Here is a 25,930-nt window from a genome sequence, read left to right on the forward strand (position 1 = left end):
CTTTCCATCACTTCCTGATCTGCATCCTAGTTTCCTTGCCTTTATAAGACATGCTCAATTTAGCTCATGTTGCCTGAGCAACTTCACTGTTCTCTGTGCTACCTGTGTACAGAACCCGGCTTCATTCACCATCTGTGCTTGTTTACTGGCTGTCCTGATCTCGGCTTGTCTCCTGGATTTCCTGTTGTTTCCTGCTGTTTGTGCTCTGCACACATGAGTGACCTCTCCATCCTCAGCTGAGCTTACCTAGGGGTCGCAACTTGGTTCCAGCTTGCTGCAAGTCCATCCCCACCATCAGAGGCTTTAGTGAAAAAGTAAGCTGGGGCTTAGACTCCGCACCCTGGGGAACCCTTAGTTGATAGTTGTTAGAAGAGATTGATTAAAAGATTTGTTAATGATCTAACAGGAGAAGTTCCCCATGGCAGACAGCTAATATTGTACCTAGCCATGCACAAGAAGGGCAGCAAGCTAGAAGCTGGCACTTACAGCCCAGTGAGTTTAACATCACTCAAGTTGATGGAATCACTCCTGAAAGTGATCATTGATCACCTAAAAACACATAGCTTGCTGGAACCAAAAGAGCATAACTTTACTGAGGGCAGATCATGTCAGAGAAATCTGATTGACTATATTACCAATGTTTTGGACCACGGTGGTGCTGAGGACATAGCATATCTTGATTTCAGCAAGGCATTTGGTACAGTTTCACATAGTGATCTAATACAAACGTTATGCAAGCTAGGACTTAGCCCTTGGATAGTTCAGTGGATATGCAGTTGGCTAAAGAATAGATACCAGAGTGTGGTTGTAAATGGGGTTCACTTGAAACAGAGACCAGTCACTAGTGGTGTACCAAAAGGCTCTGTACTATGTCCTGTTCTATTTAATCTATATGTCAGTAATATAACTAAAGGTTTGTTGGGCAAGGTATGTCTTTTTACTGATGATATTAAGGTGTGCAATAGGGTTGATATCCCTGGAGGTGTCTGTGACATGGAGCATGTTTTAACATTGCTGAATGGTTGGTCAAAGCAGTGGAAACTGCAGTTCAATGTTTCTAAATGTAAAAGATTGCACCTAGGGAAAAAGAATCCCTTGAGAGAGTACAACATTGGGGGTACAGTGTTGGCCAGCACTACAGAGGACAACGATTTGGGATACTTATTTAAGAAGATTGCAAAATGAACAAACAGTGTGGCCAGGCAGTGGGGAAAGAGAATAGAATTCTAGAATGTATCACTAGAGGGGTCACCAGCAGGAGAATGGAGGTCCTGATTTCCCTATATAGATCTTTAGTGAGATCTAATTTTTAGAATACTGTGTCCAGTTCTGGAGACCTCACTTACATAAAGATATTGATAAGATAGAAAGAGTCCAGAGGCGGGTAACAATAATGTTGAATGGTCTGAGGGATAAAGCATGTCAGGATAGAATTCAGGAACTTAATATGTACAGTCTGGATGAAAGAAGGGAAAGGGGAGACATGAATGAAACCTTTAAACACATCAAAGTGGTGAATAAGGTTCAAAAGGGCAATATTTTCGATGAATTGAAGATCAAGAACACAGGGGCATGACTTCAAGATAACTTAAAGAAAGTTCAAAACTAATCTTATAAAGTATTATTTTACTGAAAGAGTAGTTGATACTTGGAATAGACATGTAGCAGTGGTAGTGAGTCAATCAACAGTAAGTGCTGACTCACACATGTGCGGTGCGGATTGAAGCTCAGTGATTTCAAACATGCTTGGGACAAACATAGGTCTATACTTAGACACAAGAATCGAAATCTGCTAGTACATCTAACAACTCCACTCTCCCAGATCAACAATGCTGCTGTCCAAAGGTGTATCTGCTGCTCCTTCATCCTCTAATGCAGGAGGTGTGTTACTGGCCAGACCACCAGGGAAAAAAGCTTAAACAAAGAAAACAAATGCGGCCACCAAATCTAAGGATTGATATGCACAATATAACATTTTTGTTTTTGAGTAGAATATTACCTTAAATATTAAATTAAAACCTGACTTGATGTGGTGGGAGGGGGAGGGGAAGGAGGGATATTTGGTATAAGTTTGGTTTCTATTAGCAACACATAGTTTTTCATTAAGAAACATTTGATACTTGAGGACACTGACTACTGTCTTGTAAATATAGCCTGTTCTGGTTGATTTCATGGCTTTCAGTTGTGTACTGATCCTTATGATTTCACATCTGCACATCCATAGACTTGTCTGTTATCTCCATGCTCATCATTCATATCCTCTTTCCACACCTCAGCAGAATCTGCACTGTTACAGATCCCAGTCTGACATCTTGCCGTGCCTGGATTCTCACAGCTGGAAATATTTCTCTACTCACATTCTTGTATGTCTGCAAGAACCTTAGTAACCCTCTAACTTTTACCTGCCCCTTGCAGACACTTCTCTTCTCATGTCATCTCTCGCTATATGCAGAGAGATCTTTACACTACATGGTTCTTTCCTTTTTATTTCCATCCCTTTTTCATATCCTGACTGCTCAGTATACCTGATGTATTACAATGTAAAATTCATACATAGATCTCTGATTGAAAGTATCCAAGCAGACCTCTCCTGGAGAGTAACAAGCACAGAAGCATCAGCTGGTTTTTGTCTATTGTACTCCGGTGAAAGGTGCAGTTTTTCAAAGTATAATATACTTAATTATACTTTAGTATAATATACTTTATTACAATAGGGAGGAAAGGCTGAAAGAGGTAGCAAATTGTGAGCCAGGAGTTATAAGATGTTTTTTGTCTGCTCTCTCACAGCTTTCTAACAATGCCTAGACAGCAGCTGTGAAAACTGGAAATCAGATTTCTGAAAGATAAAATCAATTTTGTAAAGTCTTTATGTATACAATGGCATCAGTTTTCGTTTTCAACTGGTGTGTAAATAAATAAACTAACAAATATGAGGTCCGTCTGGAAAGTATCCAGCATTGTTAAAGTGTTTGTAAAGGCAGCATATTTTTTACCTTCATGCATTCTATGCATAAAGGTAGAAAACCTTCTGAGTGCAGATCCCTCCCAGCCGTCCCTTATACTCACCTGATCCAAATCCCAATCCAGCGATATGCATGAGAGCCGAGGCTCTCTCAGTTCTCTCACATCTCATTGGCTTAGAGACAGCAGCTGAAGCCATTGGTTCCTGCTACTGTAAATCACAGCCAGTGAGAAGGAAACAGGTGGGGCGGGGCCAAGCCATGCTCTGTCAGTCTTATGGACTGGCTCAGGAGTGACCACACACCAGTACCCCCAGAGCAAGCAGCTTGCTCTGGGGACACTCGTCAGGGGTGAGGAGTCAGGAGCGCCAGCAGGGGACCCAAGAATAGGAGGACTGAGGCAAAAACCATTGCACACCTCTAGAATCACTTTAACTGCCTCCTGCTCGCCATATAAGGAAATGATGGACATGTGACAGTTATCTCTGGGAGGATGTCATATGACGTCCTCCCACTTTAGCTGCACATGTGTAGCCCTGGGGGAGAGCAGCATGGCGATTGGTGGTGCGCTGTGTCCCTGGGACACAGCGGATCACCGATCACAGTAAATGACGAAGGCTCTATTATGTGATCAACTGTGTCCAATCACAGCTGATCGCATGTAAATAGGAAATTCCGGTTATCGGCAGTCCTCTCTTTATGCTGACATCGTTTGAGGAGAGGAGAGCTGGTAATCGGCATTCCTCAGAGGAGACATGTACACTGATCATCAGGGCACTGTCAGTCAGTGCCCATCAGTGCCACATACCAGTGCTCATCAGTGTACATCAATGCTATATATCAGTGCCCATAAGAGCTGCCTTTCAGTGCTGCCTATCAGTGCTAGTCAGTGCTGCCTATCAGTGCCAGTCAGTGCCACCTATCAGTGTTTCTCAGTGCCGCCTATCAGTGCCCATCAGTGCTGCCTATCAGTGCCATATATGAGTGCTGCCTTTCAGTGCCCATTAGTGATGAAGATGAAGGAGAAAAATTACTTATTTACAAATTTTTATAACAGAAACTAAGAATAACCTTTTTTTTCAAAACTATCAGTCTCTAGTTTGTTTGCAAAAAATAAAAAACTGTGTGGTGATTAAATACCACCAAAAGAAAGCTCTATCTGTCTAAAAAAAAATTATTAAAGTTTAGTTTGGGCACAGTGTTGCATGACAACGCAATTGTCATTCAAAGTGCGTCAGTGCTGAAAGCTGAAAATTGTCCTGGGCAGGAAGGGGGTAAAAGTGCCCAGTACGCAAGTGGTTAATATAACAAGAATAGTTTGCACAACATCAATGTACCCTGGCAGCCAATGAGCTGCCAGGAAGGGGAACTTCCCCTATTATTTTGAGCAAGCCAGGAGTGGTGAAATGCATAAAGGAAGGCTGGTTTTGAGTTGGAGATATCACTGTATGCTGTCAATTCACTGATTATTAAAAATACTGCAAGAACACCTAACTGGAGTACAGCTGATACTTCTTCCTACTTCTATGCACAGTTACTGAAGTAGATTTTAAAAATTTGTATCAGGTAGTGTTTTACGGAAAAAGAGACTGTGAATCCCGTTCCCTTGTCTTCTAGCATTTTTTAAAAAATCATATACCGACTGTCTTGCACGTGCATTTATAGGAATAGCTGGATGCACGGAAAAAGTAACTCCCATACACATGTGCCATATCCAAATGGTGTACAGCAGATACAATTAACACTGCAAATCACTTTGCACAGTCGGAAGACAACAATCCTCTGTGCGACCAGCATTGAATATGACAATACACAAATCCCATGGACAAACACTAGCAAAGGTTGAAATGTTTCTCAAGTCCATATTTTTATCACAGACAGTTATATATAGCATTCTTTGGAGTAAGTAGCAAAAACATGTATCTGTTAACCAACTCAGTTAACTTTACAAAGAACATTCTTTATACAAAAATATTATGGTTAACAAAATGAAAACATATGTATAAACTTCAGGATTAACAACAGTATTCAGAAGTTTCCTGTTCAAGGAATCCACTTAAATTTGCTTGGATAACATCATTGCCAGAATTGTAAAATCATTTCCAGGGACACTTTACTGCAAACATGCTGCTCTTAAAGCCCAGCTGAACCTTCACTTTAAATACCGTGTATGTAGATAAAAAAAAAATGGTATTCAAAGTCTTCAAGCCTGTTTTCTTTAGAAAGCAGCCACAGCCGCAGAGTAGAAAAACTTGTCCCCTGCCAGCATGTTGCGCAGAAAACCTCTGTGCAGGGAGAGGCTGGGAGCACAATTGTCCCGTTCTGAAAGCATTGGTGGGATTTAAAAATGCCACCATCAGAGTAAATGATTATAGTGCCCCCTCAGCAATTTGCACCACTTATGCTAGGGCACACAGAGATTTTTTTTTTTCAACCCAGAAGGCTGAACAAAAAAAAAACAGAGATGTTGCTGTACTAGCTAAGTGATGTTAGTGCAGTGATCTACCCCACTGGGCTATTGTGTGTTGACAAGGTGCCTCCCCCCTTCCCCTTCCAGAACACACTGATCAGCGCTCACAGCCATTGGATGCAAGCACTGATTGAATGCTGGTTTTCCAGCATGCCCGCTCAATAAAAGAAAGTCATTAGACCGGCTTCTGTTGAACAGGTTAGTGTACACACGGGCCGGATGTTAGCCAGTTTCTGCTGAACCAGCCAATACTGGACGATATTCAGCCTGTGTGTACCAGCCTTTAGTTTCTACCCTTTACCATCATTAGTAACCCTTTCTATAGAGTTACTCTGTCCTGAGCTCTCCCATTGTGCTCCACACTTGTACAGCAGGACTAGTCAGAATTGCATCCTGATCCTGCAAACATACATGTACTGAGATGCTTTAGCCTTACATTATTTTGTAGCATACAGTCATACAGAGTATGAACATAGGAGAGCTCTGAAGGTTGCATCCCAAGATGTTGCTTCCTACACAAAAAAAAATCATAGAAAATGTTTTGAAATGGAAAGGTAAGTGGTGTTGGAGGGACAAGGGCAGAAAGAAGAGATCAAGAACATGTAACAAGTCCACCTACTGTAGACTTATTGCTATTTGTCGTTCAGCTCGGATGTAGAGCAGTCAAGGCTTTCAAAAAAAGTAAATCAAAAGCACATTTTTATTCAAAAATGTTTTTACAGAAATGATTCCACCCAGAACTATAACCTCTTATTTTACAGAGAATAAGTTAGAACCTTCATCATTTTCCATGCTGTATTGTGCAAATATCTTTTGCCTGGTAAAGGCATTTTTGCTGGTAATTAAAATAGTGTTTTATGAAATAAAAAATATTTAATGCTTCATTATTTACATAAGGTGTTTCACCATTTTTTGATATTGGATGATACTAAATTACACTTTTATTTTTTACTTGTCAAACATTTTGCAGAGGCCATCTTGTGTTTAGCCAGCCCAGGAGATCGTTTGGTATGTTTAATTGCATGTCTGGCATTTCCTGCTCAGAAAGAGCCATTTCTCCTCAAGTGAGCTCTCATCATGCTTTCCATTCCAACAAATGGTTGTGTCAATTACTTACACAAGTGACAATTTAAAATCTCTATGATATTGGACTTACCAGCCTTCTCTTTTTCAGAAATCACAGGAAGAGCCTAAAATAATAAAAAAATAAAGACTGTATTATAAACAACAAGGAATTAGACATTCAGCCATTTTCAATAACAATAATAATAATAAGTTGGACTTTGCAATGTTACTATTTACTGTAAAAGTGCTAAATTCAAGTGTTTGTTCTAATGTTTTATTTGATATATTTTTTGTGACTTTATTTTTTTAATGCTGATCTTTTTAAAGACAAATAGCAACTGTCGCCTTGCTTCACCCAAAGCCGAACATGGGCGTAGAATGTGATTAACAATATAACTAATAAATTCATCATTCATCACATTCCACGCCCATGTTCAGCTCTGGTTGAAGCAAGGCAACAGTTACTTGTAGTCTCCCAGGAAGTGACTATTATATGAGGAGGATCAAGACCAGTGGAGAGCTATTCGTTTTTACCCCAAGGGAAGGGGAGAGACTCACTGTGACCTACTATAACCTGTGGGTATATATATGAAGGTGAAGGGCCATTAGGTATCATGTGTGTATGGTGGAGCACAGATATTAAAGATTTGCAGCACCAGGATTGTGGGCTCACTTACCAACAGGATAACACTTTGAGTAGTAACTGGAAGGGACTGCTTACGATACACATTTATCAGAGACTTTATCACCTGTGTATCTTTGGTTTGGAATGTTTACAGGCACCAACTGGATGTTTTTTGCATCATTTTGTCTTAGTTTGTTTATATATAGGGCAGCGCAACACCTTAATTTCTTTCTAAGTACCACACCCTGAAAGCCTCTCCCACCAACCATGAGCTGCCTGAATTTCATAGAGAAGCACAGAGTCCCACTGATGACATCACTAGGTCTTTAATAAGATATGTAATGAAAACAAAAATGTTTCATTTAAAATTTATTTAGGTGGCATGTTGATGGGAAGGGGAGGGACCAGAGAAGGCAAAATATAAGATTCAGACAGAGATCCTCCTGCGCAAAAGGGAAATAAACCTACTGGAAGCTGCCAGCACTTAACCTGCTACCCAAACAGTGTAAATAATATTAAAATTATAAATAGTGCAGCGCTCAAGAAACAATACTAACTCAAATAATACAATAAATGTGCTCACATGCAATAGTGTCACAAAATTAATCAAAAACAAATCATTAAGTGAGATATCTTCATTATAAAGTGCCACTCAGTATAATTCCCTATCTCTTAGTGCCCACATAATCAAACAAATATAAAAAATAAACTACCATTTGAAAAAACAATTTTCACAGTGCTCCAAGTGTAATTACGTGACCACACTTTATATACTACTCAAAAAAGTCCAAAAAATTGTAGAAATGTCCATAAAAAACTGATAATAATAAATTCATCAACGTGCAAACAAAAGTGCAAAACAAATGTGTTCTTATTCCGCAACTGGAATATAAGATTAAACGTCACCTTTAATTATATAGGGGGCAGCACTTCTGCCTAGCAGCACTAGGGTTGTTGGTTCAAAACCCAACATGGTACTACCTGCCTGGATTTTGCATGTTCTCCCTGTGCTTGTGTGGATTTCCTCTGGGTACTCCGGTTTCCTCTGTGAACCAAGCCCCAGTGTCAGCGGGCATGGCTAGTATGGTGGCTGAGGCCATTCCTCAACATTGGACTCCTGGGGTCAGTTGAGCAGCGTCTATCCCTTCACTTGTATTGGCTGACACTGGAATCCAATCCAATTGTTCAATCCTTTTCTTTCCCATCATAGCTTGGAGCGGCTTCATAAGGTATACTTTTCACTACTCCAGTTTCCTCCAACACTCCAAAGACATGCTGGTAGGTCAATTGCTCCTGTCTAAATTGGCCCTAGTATGTGTACGATATGTATGAATGTGAGTTGGAGACCTTAGATTGTAAGCTCCTTGAGCGTTAGGGACTGATGTGAATGTACAATATGTGTGTAAAGCGCTGTGTAAACTAATGGCACTTTATAAGTACCTGAAATAAATAATAATAAGGGAGCTGTTTCAGCTGCCAAAGGATTTGTATTTCAGTTCTTCTAATTCTGAGATTTACACAGTTCTGCGACACCACATGACCCTGTCTGGAAGAAGAAAAATGTAACTCTACTCTCTCTTACAACCATGCTTCTTGCACTGCGGCACAACTGATTGGTTCTTTGTGTTGCTTCTCCCTCTCCCATTCTTAGCTCTGCTGTGCAGGGATGGCAAACTCTGTTATCATGCCAAATGCAAGTATTTACACTACTTGCCTTAAAAAAGTAATCTATTAATGAATACAGAGCTGGATTCATTCTGTCTTTTATATCTGCCTAGAGTCTACCTTTAAAGTGTATTTACGCTTAAATCTAAAGCTGGCCATATACAGTATGTGGTAATTTGATTGGCTGATTGAACTTGTGTTTTTATTTTTGGTTGGTAGTTCTGATGGATAGTGAGGAGGACAGAAATTACTCCAACTGAATATGGCAGAAAAATATGATCATCCCTTGCTATGGGATTGGCATAATTTTTTTCCATTTTAAATCCAATTTTGACCACAATTTTCCTTCATCCTTTCTTTTTTGAAGTAGTCATTTCACTTGTATAGGCTGAAATTCTGGTTCTAATTAAAATAAATTGCAATAAAAATGATCTAATTCAAACTGAAACTGTCTGCAATTGAATTAAATCTTTAATGCAGGCATAACCTGCATTGTTAAATCCTGGCTATATTCTTCCACATATACAATGTTGATGGATGGTATGTTATTACATACAGTATACTAGATTTGTGGCCTTTTTATATGGAAGCAACATAAGAAGTTTGCTTTTAGGATTGAAGGTCTGTGAGAATGCTTTTTTGCTTTGCAGTGTTGTGTCTTTATATGGTCAGGAAGATCCCTGATTTCTAATATCTCAGGAATTTACACTAAGGGGGTTATATTATAAGGCATCAGGCATTCTCTACAGCTATACAACCGCAGTGAAGGCTCAGGGAAGACATATAGTACATTGTAAAACATTACCACTCATAAAGATTATGTATTTTTACATAAAGACAAGTTGTAAAAGATCTTTAGTTATTATCAGCATGTCACTGTAGGCCACTCTAACCAAAAGCATTTTTTTGGAATTTACTTATTAGTATGCACGAGTCCACAATTCTTGATTGTGAAAATTTTGCTTTAAGAAATAATTTATATTAGTTAAAATGCTGCATCCATGGAATCATTCTTTTCGCCCTTGTTTCAGGTGTATTGCACTAAACTGTTATTGTGTCTTTGCTTTCAGATAGCTATAGTAGTAGTTATATTTGTATGCAGCTTATGCACAGGAGTAAAAGGAGCCACATTGATACTAACAGGCTCACAGTATGCTACTAAAGCTAATGTATAACTCTAGATTTAAATTTTAAAAATTCAGCCCTCAATGGAACACTCAGCTTGTCTTTTGTGCTGTCCTCTGCAGAACCGGTTCTTACCCAGGCTGAATGCTGGCTAGTGTCATTTAACCCAGTTCCTCTAAAGCTAGACTATCGCACAACCCATGGTTCTTCACCATGTTGGCTCCATAGTACAATACTGCATAGAGTGGTGGTGATTTTGTAAAACCGATGTCACTCTTTGATGTACTTAAGACCACCTTGGGCTGCTACAATGAGAAAAGGAAGAAGACCCAAGAGTTTCATGTGACTGTCCAGAGGACCCTAGGAAAATAAAGATGTTTGATGGAATATTATAAAGAAAAGGTATGGAAAGGGGGTGTGAGGAACAGGGCCAAGGGGGAAAGGGGCCTAGCTTCTTGAAAAATGGAGATCTACTTTAAAGTATTAGTAGTAGATCTATAGGCAAAGCCTTTTTTCATTTTGGATGTAGTAAGGAAAGGCTATAACCCCTGTCAGCTTATTTTTTGCTAACTGTGTCCCATTTACTTCCTGTCCCTTACCCAAAACAGGAGAAAATTCCTGAAAATTAGGGGAATCCCTTGGGGAACCCCAGGTCACCAGAACTAGTATCCCCATTGGAAGGTTTTCCCTATATTACTTTTCTGGGGACAACCCAAAATTTGGGATTTCTTTTACTTCCAATGATAATGGTAAACAGGACAAGTAGAGATGGAGAATCTCCCTACCAGGGGCACAGACAGCAATAAAAACTTACAGGTCTTCTAATGCATCTCCACTATGTCCAAAACTGAAAAACAAAGTTTTGTCCTTAGTTGTACCTTAATGACTTTAATGCTATTATCAAAAAACATAAAAAAAGACAATCTTTATATAGTTAAAGAAACAATATTGTTGTCACATATAGTCTGAACTGGCCATAGGGCACACCAGGCCTGGGTGGGACGGGGCCGCCTGGAGAGGAGAGGCAGCCGAACGGCACATAGAGGACTGTGTACATCTTGCTTCCTCTATGTTCTGCCTGGCCGCCTCTCTGCCCCACCCACACTTCCAGCCAGCCTTGTGTCTTTTCTCCCCCTTCTTCTCTCTTTTCTCTTCTTTCTCTTTTATACTTCTCTCTCTTTCTCTTTCTCTTTCTCTTTCTCTTTCTTTCTCTCTCTCTCTTTTTCTCCTTTCTTTCCCTCCTTTTTTTCCCTTTCCCTCCTTTCTTGTTCTCCTTTCTTTCCCTTCTTTTTTTCCCTGCTTTCTTTTTCTTTCCCTCCTTTCTCTTTCTCCTTTCTTTTTCCTTTTCTCCTTTTTTTCCCTCCTTTCTTTTTCTCCTTTCTTTCCCGCTTTTCTTTTTCTCCTTTCTTTCCCTCCTTTCTTTTTCTTTCCCTCCTTTCATTTTCTCCTTTCTTTCCCTCCTTTATTTTTCTCCATTCTTTCCCCCCTTTCTTCCCCTTTTCCTCCTTTCTTTTTCTTTCCCTCCTTTTTTTTTAATTCCCTCCTTTCTTTCTTTCTACAAAAAAAGAATAAAATATAAAATTGTAAAAAATGAAATTAAAATAAAAACCTACTGACACTACTGGCGAAATTACCAGGGTCGCACAGGTTGCTCTTGTGACCAGGCCCTGGCGTTCCACCACCAGGCTCTTTTATACTTCTCTCTCTTTCTTTTTTATACTTCTCTTTCTTTCTTTCTTTGCCATTCTTTCCCTTTCCCTCCTTTCTTTTTCTTTCCCTCCTTTCTTTTTCTCCTTTCTTTCCCTCCCTTCTCTTTTTCTCCTTTCTTTCCCTCCTTTTCTTTCTTTTTCTCCTTTCTTTTTCCTTTTCTCCTTTTTTCCCTCCTTTCTTTTTCTCCCTTCTTTCCCGCCTTTCTTTTTCTCCTTTCTTTCCCGCCTTTCTTTTTCTCCTTTCTTTCCCTCCTTTCTTTTTCTCCTTTCTTTCCCCCCCTCCTTTTTCTTTCCCTCCTTTCTTTTTCTCCTTTCTTTCCCTTCTTTCTTTCCCTCCTTTTTTTTTCTTTCCGTTCTCTCTTTTTCTCCTTTCTTTCCCTCCTTTCTTTTTCTTTCCATCCTTTTTTCTCCTTACTTTCCCTCCTTTCTTTCTCTCCTTTCTCTTTCTTTCCCTCCTTTCTTTTTATTTCTATCCTTTCTTTCCCTCCTTTCTTTTTCTCCTTCTTTCCTCCTTTCTTTTACTTTCGCTCCTTTCTTTTTCTCCTCTTTCTGGTGACGTTCCACCACCAGGCTCCAAAGAAAGGGTCCCCGGGCTTTGAGCTGCTCAGTCTGGGCCTGGTGTTTTCTATATAAGGTTAACATGGTTAAAACATGGAACTCTGAAAATATAGTGTACGTGAGATGGTGACATCAAACTGTTTATTGCACCAATTTAACAAAGTTCTCAAAGTGTTTTTTAACTTTCCAGGTTTAGTCCTCAATCCTGCCTATTTCTAAATAAATTTCTATATGTAGCTCTGTGGACATAACATCTGGATGATCTAGATTGTGCCTCCCACGCTGTTAGTGGAAAATAGATTTAAAGATTACACTTCGTCTTTGAAAGCATTCGTTGCACTATATACAGATATTCAGACATTTCCCATAGCCTTACAAAAATGCTAAATATTCCATCATGCCTTAGTGGGATTTTACATTTATAGTTAAGGAGCACTTGAAAAATGCTTCTCTCACCATTAAAAGAATTAAGTGGAAGAAAGATATTAAAGCAATATTAAACCCTAAACCAAAATATAATATACTGCATTGCAGCTTACCAATCATTAGATTTGGTGGCTGCATTAGTTTAAATTTTTTAGGTGTTTTCCCTCTGTTTTCACCTGGTGCTCTGACCATGAACACACCTTTTGTATTAAAATGTCTCCACTCTGGATGAAGGAGCACAGGAGGCACCTTTGGATGGCATCATTGTCAGACTGGGGGAGGAGAGTGTTAGATGTACTAGCAGATTTAAATATACTAAACAATTGAATCCAAACTCCAGCTAATACTTTAAAAGCAGTTACAGCAACATTTTCTTCTTTCTGGCATAAAGCCTTTACATAAATAAATAAAAGCTTATAGGCAGGTTAAGGTGGGGCCCACTAGGTGGCCCACTTAAGAATGTGTGCTTTTCAAATCCTACCAGAAAGGAGAGTGAGTTCACTTGCTTCCTGGCAGGATCTCTTAAATGGTCCCTTTCTTGGAGGGGTTCCCCTGGAAATGGGTGCAAGAGATACCTCACCAGCAGATGAAGGTATTGACTGCTTAAAGAATTGTTTGGTCCAAGACTTGAATAACTTGTATATATTGCGAAGAAGTTTACCTACATACGGCCTCTGTGTGAGTTTTTTAGATAACACATTGGATGGAATGAAAGAGTACAGTTACGGTGATGCCACCTGGCTGTCGAGCCCTGAGGGAAGTGGGCCAGTGTCTTGATACCCCTGGGAGCGAAGGGATACAGTCGTGCAACTAGGGGTTTGGCCAGAGGTCACTGGCCCCCACCCGTGCATCAAGAGAAAGAGAGAGAGTGGAATCTACAGGGCAAGGTCTGGTATCCCTGGAAAGTTAGTGTGTCAGTGCTTCAACTTAGTAGGGCGTTCCCTGGCTGCTTGCTGTGGCCACGATAGAGGCAGGCCGTAGCCCACCTACAAGTTAATTATTGTAAGCAACCCTATTTGTCTCATCCCTGTAACTGCTACATCTCCAGGAGAGCTTGTTCTGTTGAAATACAACAGACTTACTGACCAGATCACCAGGTAAAATTAAAAGAAAGAAAACCTAAAAAAGAAAACTAATTCAGCCATCATATCTAAGAATTGGTAATTGTGTTTAATACTGCTTTAATGGTAACACCATATTTAGGTTAAAGTGTAGCCCAGCCAGAACTTTTTTAATTTGGACATATTTTTGTGTTGGATGGAGTGGAGAAGAATTAGAACTCTTGTCAGGCTGTACTGCAATTTGGGGCTCCATTAAAGAGAGTTCGGCTCACTTTCTGACTTAGTGACAGTGGTCTCATCAAATATGAAATGAGGAGAAATGTGCAACAGGGACACAGACAGCAATAAAAAGCAATACAAACATTTCCCAGCTATTTGCCTCCAAGAACTTAACTATATTGCTTTAATATCTGAATTTCCAACCAATGTCCATTTATATATAACAATACATAAAGTGAAAACAGATATCCCTTTCTTCCTTAAAGGTACAGCCAAACTCAAGGCAGCTGACGACCCCCATGTATGTTTTCATCAAATCCAATAATGAACACCAGTAGCAAATCAGGTTAACTTACAACTGGTATAATGGTGCTTGTTGATTACCTATTCTGTTAAAGATGTTTAACAAAAAAGATAATCAATGAAGTAATCAGATTAGGAGTAACTGGAAGGTTGCTAAACAGGTGTTAGAAGCAATAACGCAAAACAGGTTCATGGTAGCAAAAACATGCAAGCGCTGCAGAATATTGAAAGCTGAACAAACATGTGAAAGCTGCACAAACATAGACTCTTCATAGCAACATTCTGTGACACAATCAGTGTAACATGTAAAGCCAGCCATACGTGGTTTAAAATTCATCTGGTTCAGCAGATACCAGCTGATATTTGATCCATGTGTGGCTGTGTATTCTGCCAGCAGGGAGTCTTCCCACTGTGAGAATACAATGACACAGCCAGGAAGATTCCCCCATCCACATTGAATGTGTGAGAGGGGAATTGGGTCAGTGTTTTTTATTCAGCCCGCTGGTTGAATGAAATAAATAAAAAACATGTATGGCCAGCTTTAGACTCTATAAACAACAGAGGGTCTAGCTGAGAATCACTTCAGTAACCGCTTTTCCACCACCCTATAGCAGAAATGCTGCTACAGGGTGGCAGGGCTGCGCAAAATCACGTATATATACATGATTTTGCATCTACCGGTAGGGGGTGCGCATGCCATTGGCGACCTCAGTTACGGTCACCAGGTCCTGGCCAGTGTTCCCCGCCGCCACCCGGCGATCAGCAAGTATCCCTGATGGGGGGAGAGATCTGTATGTAAACAATACAGATTTCTCCCCTGTCAGCTCCTGCACACTGTTTTGTATTGCTCTGCATAGCAGAGCAATACAAAGCAATGTGCTTACACAGTTAAAACACACAGCATACTGTTAACCCTTTGATCACCCCAGATGTTAACCCCTTCCTGCTCAGTGTCATTAGTACAGTGTTAGTGCTTTATATTAGCACTGATCACTGTATTAGTGTCACTTGGGATGGCAGTGACAGTTAGGGCTCGTTCACACTTGGCTGTTTTACCAATGCTTGCCAAATGCCCCTATAGCGTTTGGCAAGCGTTGGTCCGGCGTTTGCCGAGCGTTTTTTAATGCTCAGCAAACGCCGCATGCACAGTTTAGCGGCGGTTGCTAGGCGTTTGCTGAGTGTTAAAAATGCCTCACAAGCTCCTATAATGTAGTTTGAACGGTGTTACCGCTCCGCAAACGCCCCGCAACCGCGTCGCAACCGCACCGCAAACGCCGGCCGGGCGCTTGCAGAGCGGCACCATAGACTAGAATAGGAGGCTTCAATGCCTCCTGACTCGACCAGAGGCGTCCGTGTTGCCGCGACACAACGTGACGCGACGCAAACGCTCCCGTTAGAACAGCACCATGTGCTGTAATGTGCAGAATTGGCAGAGGCGTTTGGGAAGCGGTAAAAACGTTTCCCAGACGCCTCTCTGCCGCCTGCACACAACGCTAGTGTGAACGTAGCCTTAGTCAGTTACCACCCAGTGTCAGTATTCCAGCTACAGTCCTGCAGTCCCGCTATAAATCGCTGATCGCCACCATTACTGGTATATATATATATATATATATATAAAATTCCAGTATATATACTGCCATTTGTAGATGCTATAACTTTCACATAAACTAAATAATTTACACGTATTGGGATTTTTTTTTACCAAAGACATGTAGCAGAATACATTTTGACCTAAATTTATGTCTAAATTAGATTTTTTACATTTTTTAGGGCTCGTTCACACTAGGCTGTTTTGCCAACGCTTGCCAAACGCCCCTATAGCGTTTGGCAAGCGTTGGTCCGGTGTTTGCGGAGCGTTTTTAACGCTCGGCAAACGCTCCGCAAACGCCGCATGCGCGGTTTAGCGGCGGTTGCTAGGCGTTTGCCGAGCGTTAATAACGCCCCACAAACGCCTATAATGCATTTGAGTGGTGTTACCGCTCCGCAAACACCCCGCAACCGTGTCGCAACCGCACCGCAAACGCCGGCCGGGCGTTTGCGGAGCGGCACCATAGACGAGAATAGGAGGCTTCAAAGCCTCCTGACTCGACCAGAGGCGTCCGTCGGTAAAAAACGCTTCCCAAACGCCTCTCTGCCGCCTGCACACAAGGCTAGTGTGAACGTAGCCTTACTGGACATGTTTAATAGCAAAAAATCAAAAATATTGGTTTTTTCTCAAAATAGTTGGTCTGTTTTTGTTTATAGTAAAATAAAAAACAAACAGGTGATCAAATACCAGTGAAAGAAAAGAAAAGAAAGAAAGCTCCATCTGTGGGGAAAAAAGGACATCATTGCATTTGGGTACAGTGTTGAATGATCGCGTAATTGGCAGTTAAAGTAACGCAACGCCGTGTCACAAAAAATGGCCAGGTCTGGAAGGGGGGTAAATCCACAGGAAGGCAAGTGGGTAAAACAGGTCAAAACATAAACAACTATTTGTAATCACATTCATAAACAGATCCTCTCTCAGTGAAGTCTGGGGTAGCTCTGGTAACACAGGCAAACAGCTGGAAGAATGGACAAAGGGTCACTCCTCTACAACTGGTAGCAATTGGGGATGGGCCTCCCACAGTAGCTTGGTCATTAGAGGAAGCTGTGTGCAATTTAGCTGTAGCCCAGCTGCCCGCATGCCAGTTCTGACAGTGGGGAGGTCTCACCTGGCTGCAAATCACTTGTTCTGCTACCTCTATCTCATTGAGTGTGGCCTCTCTGAGCTACTGAATGAGGAAAACAGAGGAACTTATCTTTCTTGGGCATGTTTAGATACAGAGGGAGTTGTGGGAAGTGGGATTAATATGGTCTTTGTATCATTTAGGTGTTGCACTACAGATGAATAAATGTGCTTTGTATCATGCACCTACCATGTGCTCTATATTACTTATTTGAATTTGATCTGAGCAGTTGCCATTGCTGCTCTGTAGCAATAAAAAGCTGATGAGACTAGCCTTACCCTACTTTCCTTAGGCTACTAATAAAATAATTTGTATTTATTTCTGCATTGCTGCTAGAGAGTTTCCCTAACTACTTGTGGGGTCAAACCATTGTCAATAACAAAGATAGAGCCTTGAATAGCAGTAAAAACCTGTAATGGCCAGAATCCTTCCCCATGCGATCCCCCAAAAAATGTTTTGGCTGGACATACTCTTCATACAGATGCTACTATAAGAGTTATATCCGATAGAGTAACTGAAGTAAACAACTTTGAAATTCTAAAGTAATAAAAGTCTAATCTATTAAAATCAAATGTGAAGTGCATTTTGATTGGTCATTTCTACAGAGAAAAACATGCTTTTTGATAGCATAGCAGCAACAGCGTGTGAAACTATCCATTGAAGTTAAATTGCACTTGGATATTAATGCACACCTGACTGAATTTTTTTCTGATAAAAAGATCTTTCCAAAATTGAATACGCTAAGCATTCATGTTTATTACTATGGAAGGAGGGGAAAGCAGAAAGACACCATGGTTTGGTAACCATGAAGAAAAACAGTAGCATTGACTGGAAAAAAGTCAACTTGACTGCTTAAGCTTTTCCCCAAAGGATATTGGTGAGGGGATGTCTAGAAATACAATCCTGTTCTAGTGTTCTATAAATCCCTGCCACATTGGAAGATTATGGCATCTGGGGTGGGGGTTGGGGCATTGAAGGAGGATAATTTTAGTGAAAAAAGGACACAGGAGCACAAATGAAACATCACAGTCATGGTATGTAATGTTCCTTGTGCTTATTCTTTTTTTAGGTTGTTTTAGGTAAACTTTAAGGGTTATTACAAAACCAGAGATAAGAAGTGACCAATGTACATATACCTTTATAGCACACCAGAGACCATAGAACTATAGAAGAAAAATAAAATAAAGCATCATTAAAGTTCTGTTTAAAGTTATCAGTTCATGTACATTCTGAAAGATAGCAAAAGAAAAAAATCAGCACAAGTATTAGTTTAAAACATGTCTGCTAACACTCAGACCTCTCCCTGGTGTTTAAGTACAACACAATACAACAATATATACAGGCCTAAGTTGGACGTATGGGAAAGACTGCAACGTCAAAGCCATTCCCATGAGAAATGCTGGAATGAATGTCTTTTGTTGTGACAAGGACTCATCTGAAATCCATTAAAATGTAATTCGACTACTTGACTGTCTTACTCCCTGATTATGACTCCAGTGTTTGGCAACAATTTAAGTAAAGGGGTTTGTGTGTCCCCCGGGAGTGCATACGTGGAAGGATGGAATGCCATGTAAAGGCAGCATAGAATGTTTCTTTGTCTTAGTAATAATAAGTTTTATTTAGGCTATGAAATGAAATAAACATTTAGGTATAAAGAAACCTGAAAATAAAATGCTTTTATTTGCATAGTTTAAATATGGTGCGTAGTGTAATACATCATGAGTCAAGAAAAAAATTACCTTCTAACCTTCTCCATTCAATTGATGTTGAAGGTAATAGACAATGACAAGCAGTCAAAGGGGTTCTAAAGGCTGAAGATTTTTACCTTCATGTAAAAAACCTTCTCTGTGCAGCTCCTCCCTAGCCCACCCACCAACCTGAGCCCAATCTCAACCCAGTGATGTGCATGAAAGCAACTCTCCCTGCTCTCTTCCTCCTCGTTGGCTCAGAGACATTGGCTCCTGATGCTGTCAATCAAACCAGGGAGGAGGGATTGAGGGCGGCCTGAGCCTCCTTTTGTGTGTTTATGGACGCACAGAGCAGGGCTCGGGAGCAAGCATGCACAAGTGCCTCCATAGCAAGTGGTTTGCTATTGGGGTACTGGTCAAGGGGAAGGAGCCAGGAGTGGCAGCTGGGGACCTGAGAAGAAGAGGATCAGGGCTGCTCTGTGCAAAACCATGTTTGTTATTTTTTATTTAAGTTTACCTTTTGTATCATTTTAACTATGATTCTTATAAAACATCTTGCTTTAGATTATATCCTGGATGATTTTTTTTTTCAGTTTCCTTAGCCAATATTATTGGCAGGAGGTGCCAAAACTCATTACCTTATTGGAGGTGGCTGAGAGCAATGGAAGGAACTTTTTGAGTCAAGAATACATACTTGAAAAGAATTTTCTTTAAACCAGAGTTTAGTGTCACTTTAGGTCTAACAAATTTTAGCAGACTTTATTCTGATTGAGAAGGGCAGTAATGAAAAATAATAAAAAGGTTTTTTTTATTCAAGAAAAAGGGTAATATATTAGACAATCTCTCCTCCAATACTGTCCCTGCCATTTTAAATATTTTCATGCATGCAACATACTGTACGTCTTGTCTTGAAATGGGTTGAGCCAGTGATTTTAGCTAATGGCCTGTGTATGCCATGAAGTTATGCAGAGTGCGTAATTCAGACACTTTCAGTAGTAGGGCTAGTGGAAGTGTGAGCTCATACTTGGCACATATAGCCATATTATAAAAATTGTTGTTACTATGGAAACATAACTAAGGCTTAACAACACCTATACCAAAGGGACAAATTACCGCAATATTTTCACTTGACGAAGCGCAAAATGTCACTTGGCTCAGCTCATCAAATACCGTTATGACAACCAGTTATGCTATCATAAAAGCGAACATCATGCGTATTGTCTGGAGTCCATATTTCACCACTTAGGCCTTAACTTTTAAGTATGTTTTTCAAACTCACAAAAAGCTCTAAATGGAAGGTCAGTGTTAATGTCAAAATACAGAATAAATGTAAATAATAGAGTGCTTTTCACTATGTATTTTTCTAAATCGGAGATTGAATGTTCTACTACTAGCAGAAACTGAGTAAGTTGAATGTTTCTTCTCACATATAGGAGTACATTTATAAAGCAGTGAGTCTGATTTTCACCAAACATTTACTGCAGGTACATTTTCCAGGTTCTGTGTTTTAAAGGAAAAGAAAAAATAACAAAATGCGCATATTTTTGCTGAAAAAAATATGCATGTATTATTTTTTCTGCAGGAGCTTGGAAAGCTTTGCACCTGTGATCAGTAAATCACGGGTGCAATGTGGGCTCCTGCAAACATGTTCTCCAGCTTTCAGTGTATACCTCTGTATGGGCTTTCTGTTTGAAAGCTGGAGGACATGTTGGTGGACTATGAGAGCGCTCATCAGAGCCCCCACAGCCCAATGAATAACTACAAGTCCATTTGTTGCAGTGGCAGATTATACTTGTAATTTATTCATTCACAGGAATCTGTGAATGATTGATGTGGCTGTGTGAATGGAGCCCCGCACAGCAGCACAGTTTTTAAAAAGTGACAGCGGGAAGAAGAACCCCCACCTCTATGACACACAGGGGGTTATTTACTGAAGATGGAGAGTGCAAAATCAGACTCACTTCTGCATAGAAACCAATCAGCTTCCAGGTTTTATTGGCAAAACTTAATTGAACAAGCTGAGGTTAGAAGCTGATTGGTTTCTATGCAGAAGTGAGTCTGATTTTGCACTTCCCAGCTTCAGTAAATCAACCCCACAGTATTAACTGTACAGTTTTTTTTCCTGCACCATGTATTTAGGGCTGATTGTCTAGGGCTGTTGTCAGAAACTGACCAATCAAGAGGCTGAGGGGTGGTCATGGGATGCCTTTGTGTTTACGATCATGCCACAGATCCAGTTTTCTATAGGTATTAATATCTCTGAATACCTATGGGTCACAGTCTGCTAATGTGCATTTTATTGTCCAGCATGGAAATACCTTTCAAATGGATATAAATATGACAGGTTTCAGATGTCTACTTTACTTATCAGAGTTAATATTTCTCATTGGCTCCACATATTGTCCAATATAGGGGTGTTTGGACAAAAAACATTACTAATTAACTGATGGAGATAAGTATGCCCTTATTCTGGCTGTACTGTCATTATTTCAGAAGTTAGGAAATATACAGAAGTTTTAGAGTCCTTGCTAATAACCAGCCAATCAGGAATGTGTATAGGCCATTCCACCAGCTGAGCTATATATGACTGTTAAATGACTGATAGGCCTGGGACCAGGCATATATCTGTTAAAACTCTAGTTACACAGGCTTGCAAGTATGATGTTTTTAGTAGGGATTCTAGTGTGAAGTGTGAATTAGAGTAATAGGCATGAGAGGGTTTGCATCTGTCCTCTCAAGGATCTGATAAGGAGGTTATGGCACCAGGTAACAGTTTGTATTATTCATGAACTGAGGGTGTAAGGAGGGGGAAGGTCACTGCAGCTATGCCTCTTTTGAAAAAATGGCATGGGTAATTTGGGACCTGAACAAAATGGCTGCCACACACACAGCTTTTCGTGTGCTCAGTACGCATGACCATTACACACTGTATTTTTAAAGGCTGAACCATGCCCTCCACAGCTATTTAAACAATATAAACAAAAACAGAGCAAATATTAACGCTCAATGCTTTAACATGCATTTAGGCATTTACACGTGGCAAGCAGTTTTTCTGCCAAAACACTGCTGCTCCTGGACACATGGCCCTGGGTTTTTTTTCTGCTGGTAAATGCCCCTGCCAATAAAAGCTTCTAAAAGTCTACATGTGCTAAGGATAACATTGGGGAGCATTTGGAAGCAGTAAAAAAGCCTGACACTCCTAAAAGTGACTGCAAAAAAGCCCTGTGTTCATCAGGCCCAATGATCTCTCACAAACCATGATTTATGGGATCAATAAGACACTCCATATCAGTTCTTTATTCTTCTCTAATCTCACTGCAACTTGAAGACCACCTTCCCTTCATCTTTGCTCAGGAGGAGGATTTGACAACTGCCTTCACAAGAGAATGTCTCCAAAAGTTATACTGGCCATTAAATCTTCTATATGCACAAGAATATAATCATAGGATCCTTTCAGGATGGTAGAGGATCCCAGTTTAGATTCCCAAAGTAACACCTTCAGTATCAGAGCAATGTTGGAGGTGGCTTAACAAAGTAGGCAATGTCAGAAGACTAGAGAACCTGACCCACTCTCAAAATTATAGATCAGATGTGTTAATTTAGACATGGTTCTACTGGATGAGAGTAAGCACCGTTTGGCAGGGCAGGGCTGAAGTTGATACAGTACTGATTTACATGCTCCTTTTAACTTCTTCCCATATTCCCTATTTCAATATCCCCCCACCCCTCTCCCTCAGATTTTGGCAAGTTTACACAGTTTTCACTTTGTGTTTTTCAAAATCAGAGATTGAATGTTCTACAACTTGGAGAAACTGAGTTTCTGTGAATGTATCTTCTCACATATACGTTTATAAAGCAGTGACAGACTTGCAATCCACACAGGGTTGCCAACTGTCTGTAAATTTAAGGACAGTTTTGAAAAACCTGCTGATTTATACATTGTTCATTATGCATGGTGGCTGCCCATAAAAAGTATGGCCACGAGCCAACTTCAGAACTGCACATGCTGCAGTTTGCTGCAGCTTTGTCAGCAGCAGCTTGCTCACAGTTTGCAGGTGACATTCTGCTTCCTGCCTGCCTGTTTGAAGATGGATTTTACACTGAAATCCCTCTTTACTCCTTAACAATTACATCAATTGTATATGATTACAACATGGTTGCAGTGCAGCCCCACTCACCACTATGGGGCACGTTGGCAGACAGTATCACATATTACTACACCACTTTGTGGTTCCCTTCCTTTACTTTAGGCCCCCCCAATAGACCATGGCTTAACCCCTGCTTGCCCGGTTTTAATTCCCACTCGTACATAACTCTATATCGCCTACCAATAGTCCACAACACATGGGACCCTCCCTTGACTAATTACCCTGGGAATGATCTTTTAATGACATTATAATCATTAAAAGATAATTTCATATTTCTCAAGATTCCTATGTGATACAGTCATTCTATATTTGTGTTCATGTTTAAAGGGATATACACTCATAAGTTACTGTTGCCTTTCTATCATCTCAAACCAGTCTGCCCATTCTCCTCTAACCTCTGACATCAACAAGGTGTTTTCCTCCAAACAACTGCCACTCACTGGATATTTTCTCTTTTTTGGACCATTCTCTGTAAACCCTAGAGATGTTTGTGCATGAAAATGCCAGTAGATCAGCAGTTTTTTAAATACTCAGACCAGCCCATCTGGCATAAAAAATCATGCCACTTTCAAAGCCATCTAAATCCCCTTTCTTCCTTTCTTCCCATTCTGATGCTTAGTTTGAACTTCAGCAAGTCATTTTCACCACATCTAGATGCCTAAATGCATTGAGTTGCTGCCATGTGATTGGCTGATTAACAATTTGTGTTACCAAGCAATTGAACAGGTGTACCTAATAAAATGGCCAGTGAGTGTATCATAATCACAAGCTTTTCAGAAAGCATAGCTTTTGAAAAAAATGTGTTGTCCAGTGTGTTACTTGTGAGCACATCCGTATTTATGATCTGTCCTGCCTCAGATACACTTGAATATGGAAGCCCATTTTACAGAACAAAACTAGTGACTACATCCTCTGTGTACCTGGTAATTATGGAAAAACAATAACCAGAGAATTGTGAACAGAAATTTTTTGTATCAGTTACAGTATATTTTGTCAGGGAAAGAACTTTAATCTACAAAATAAAGTTTAAAATGCAAATTCAATTATCAAAATAGATCATCCTAAAAATGCACCATATAATGAGTAACAAGATCCTATATATTTGGGCATGAAAATCCTTTTTGCCAGAAAAAAGATGAGAATAGCAGCAGAATCTCATTGTTGGGAGAGAAAAATTGGTGGAAGCTTCAACTTACCGCACCAAGAGAAACCAAAAAGGTAAAATACTAGTGTTTAAAGGCTTTTTAAAACAGACCATGTTGGCAAAAGCTAGATTTGAGGCCTGGAAGTCTATGCCACTTTCTCTCACTGGAAAGTGAATTTAATCAAGATGAATTTACTTCATGTTTTCTCTGTATTATCATATTTAGCTACCCTCTGGCCTCCGGAGGGTTGGAACTTCTAAATGTTTTCAATATTTTCTGCCAGAACAGCACATCCATGCACATAAATGTCTTGAACTAAGTAGGACCAATGCATCAGAGGTGATAGAGACAGTACTAGGCATATGCTAGATATATAAATGATCTGATCTTAATATGGACTTACACTGACACATCCCTAGAAGAATTTGGTAAATCTGCTAATAACGGGGGGCGTGGTCTGCCGCAGTCCGGAATGGCCGCTTAAGCCAGGAGCTCCCGCCGGCCGAAGACTTCTCTTCACCCTGCACAGAGGATCGGGTGAGGCAGGGGCACATAAACATGGGGAAAATGGACCGGAACACACCCGGTTCCCGTTCCCCACGGGTCCTTACCCAGCCGCAATCGCGGCATATACAGGAGCTGTTCCGCTCCCAGCAGAGGGACAGGTCCCAAACAGCTTCCCCCTCTCCCCCCCCTCCTCCCTCCTCCTGTGCTCAAAGCAGTGACACTGAGAATGTCACAGATGCAGTCCCGCAGCATGATCTCTCCTCTGACTCCCAGGCATTATCTCTCAGAGATCTTCAGACATTAAAGTCACACTCACCACCGCCCTCAGTGACCTGCGAGATGACTTACTTTCCTTGGGCACAAGGCTGGAGGGAGTGGAACTTGCTAATCGCAATAATGCAGACGCCATAGCAGAAATACAGCAGACGACAGTCTCACACGCATCACATATCCGCGAATTCTACAGACAAATAGAGGATTTGGATAACCGTGGACGCAGACATAACATTAGACTCCGTGGTTTGCCAGAATCTGTGGAACCGAACGACATCTCTACAACGGTTGTGGCGATCTTTAAATGACCTGCTAGGTCGCCCGCCGGCCACACCTATAGAGTTGGAACGAGCACACAGAGCACTCCGTCCCAGGGGCAGAGATTCTGATCCCCCAAGAGATGTAATATGTTGCCTAGTCAGCTTCCCAATTAAAGAGGACATCCTCAGGTGCGCCAGGGACAGAAGGCACCTCTTATATCAGGGGTCAGAAATACATTTATTCCAGGATCTCTCCAATCTTACTCTGCAACAAAGACGGGACCTTCGCCCCCTATTGGATGCACTCTGTTCCCATAACATATCATATAGGTGGCGTTTCCCATTTTGTCTTTCCGCACAGGCGCAGGGGCGCACAGCCTACCTGCGAGTTCCGGAATATCTGCCTAATTTCTGTACTTCCCTAGATATCCCACTAATCGACCTCCCCGATTGGTACAGAAATATGCGTCTCCCAGGTGTTCCGGAATCCGGACCGACGCCAAGTGATATGGAATGGCAGGGCCCTGGCTCTCGCCGACGCCAATTGGTTCCCGCAACCCCGCCGAGACTTCCAGCCAGTGGCTCTAGCAGCATAACCAGCCCGACGGCCTCTCCTGCACATCGAAGGCCTCGTCATGAAGCTTAGAGACCCTTCTCTAAACTCTGTCCTGATTTCCTTAATTTACTGTACACTACCACTGGTTTCACTGCTCAGGATCTGTTCAGCCACTCTTCAGACTTTGTCTGCAAAATCCTTTGTTCCATTTCGCCTTACCTATGGAGCTTTCTGATCTATCACCCTGGGGTCTTCCCTCCACCTGATCTGGACTGGACTCAATGGTACTCTTGCACACAAGCAGCCCTATGCATCTGGGGCCACTGAGATCTCATCCCTACGATTCCTGACCCTTAAAGATTGTTTGGCACAGAACATTCCAATAAGTTCCTCCCTTCTACCCGTCCATTTTCTGCACCACCACTGTCGCTCCGCAACGAGACTATCGGGTCTACA

The 25,930-nt window shown here is 40.9% G+C and overlaps 1 protein-coding gene across 1 annotated transcript in view; it reads right to left on the minus strand.

The window, feature by feature from the left end:
- DLC1 (DLC1 Rho GTPase activating protein) overlaps nt 1-25,930 on the minus strand; it is a 437,897-nt gene that overhangs the window by 280,216 nt on the left and 131,751 nt on the right. The window contains exon 4 of the mRNA XM_089669291.1: nt 6,587-6,620. Within this exon, the coding sequence (XP_089525417.1) occupies nt 6,587-6,620 (34 nt within the window). The remainder of the gene's footprint in view (nt 1-6,586; nt 6,621-25,930) is intronic.

The sequence above is a fragment of the Staurois parvus genome, unplaced genomic scaffold (genome assembly GCF_062004578.1).
Source record: "Staurois parvus isolate SC_StPar_1 unplaced genomic scaffold, SC_StPar_1.0 ptg000071l, whole genome shotgun sequence".
NCBI lineage: Eukaryota > Metazoa > Chordata > Amphibia > Anura > Ranidae > Staurois > Staurois parvus.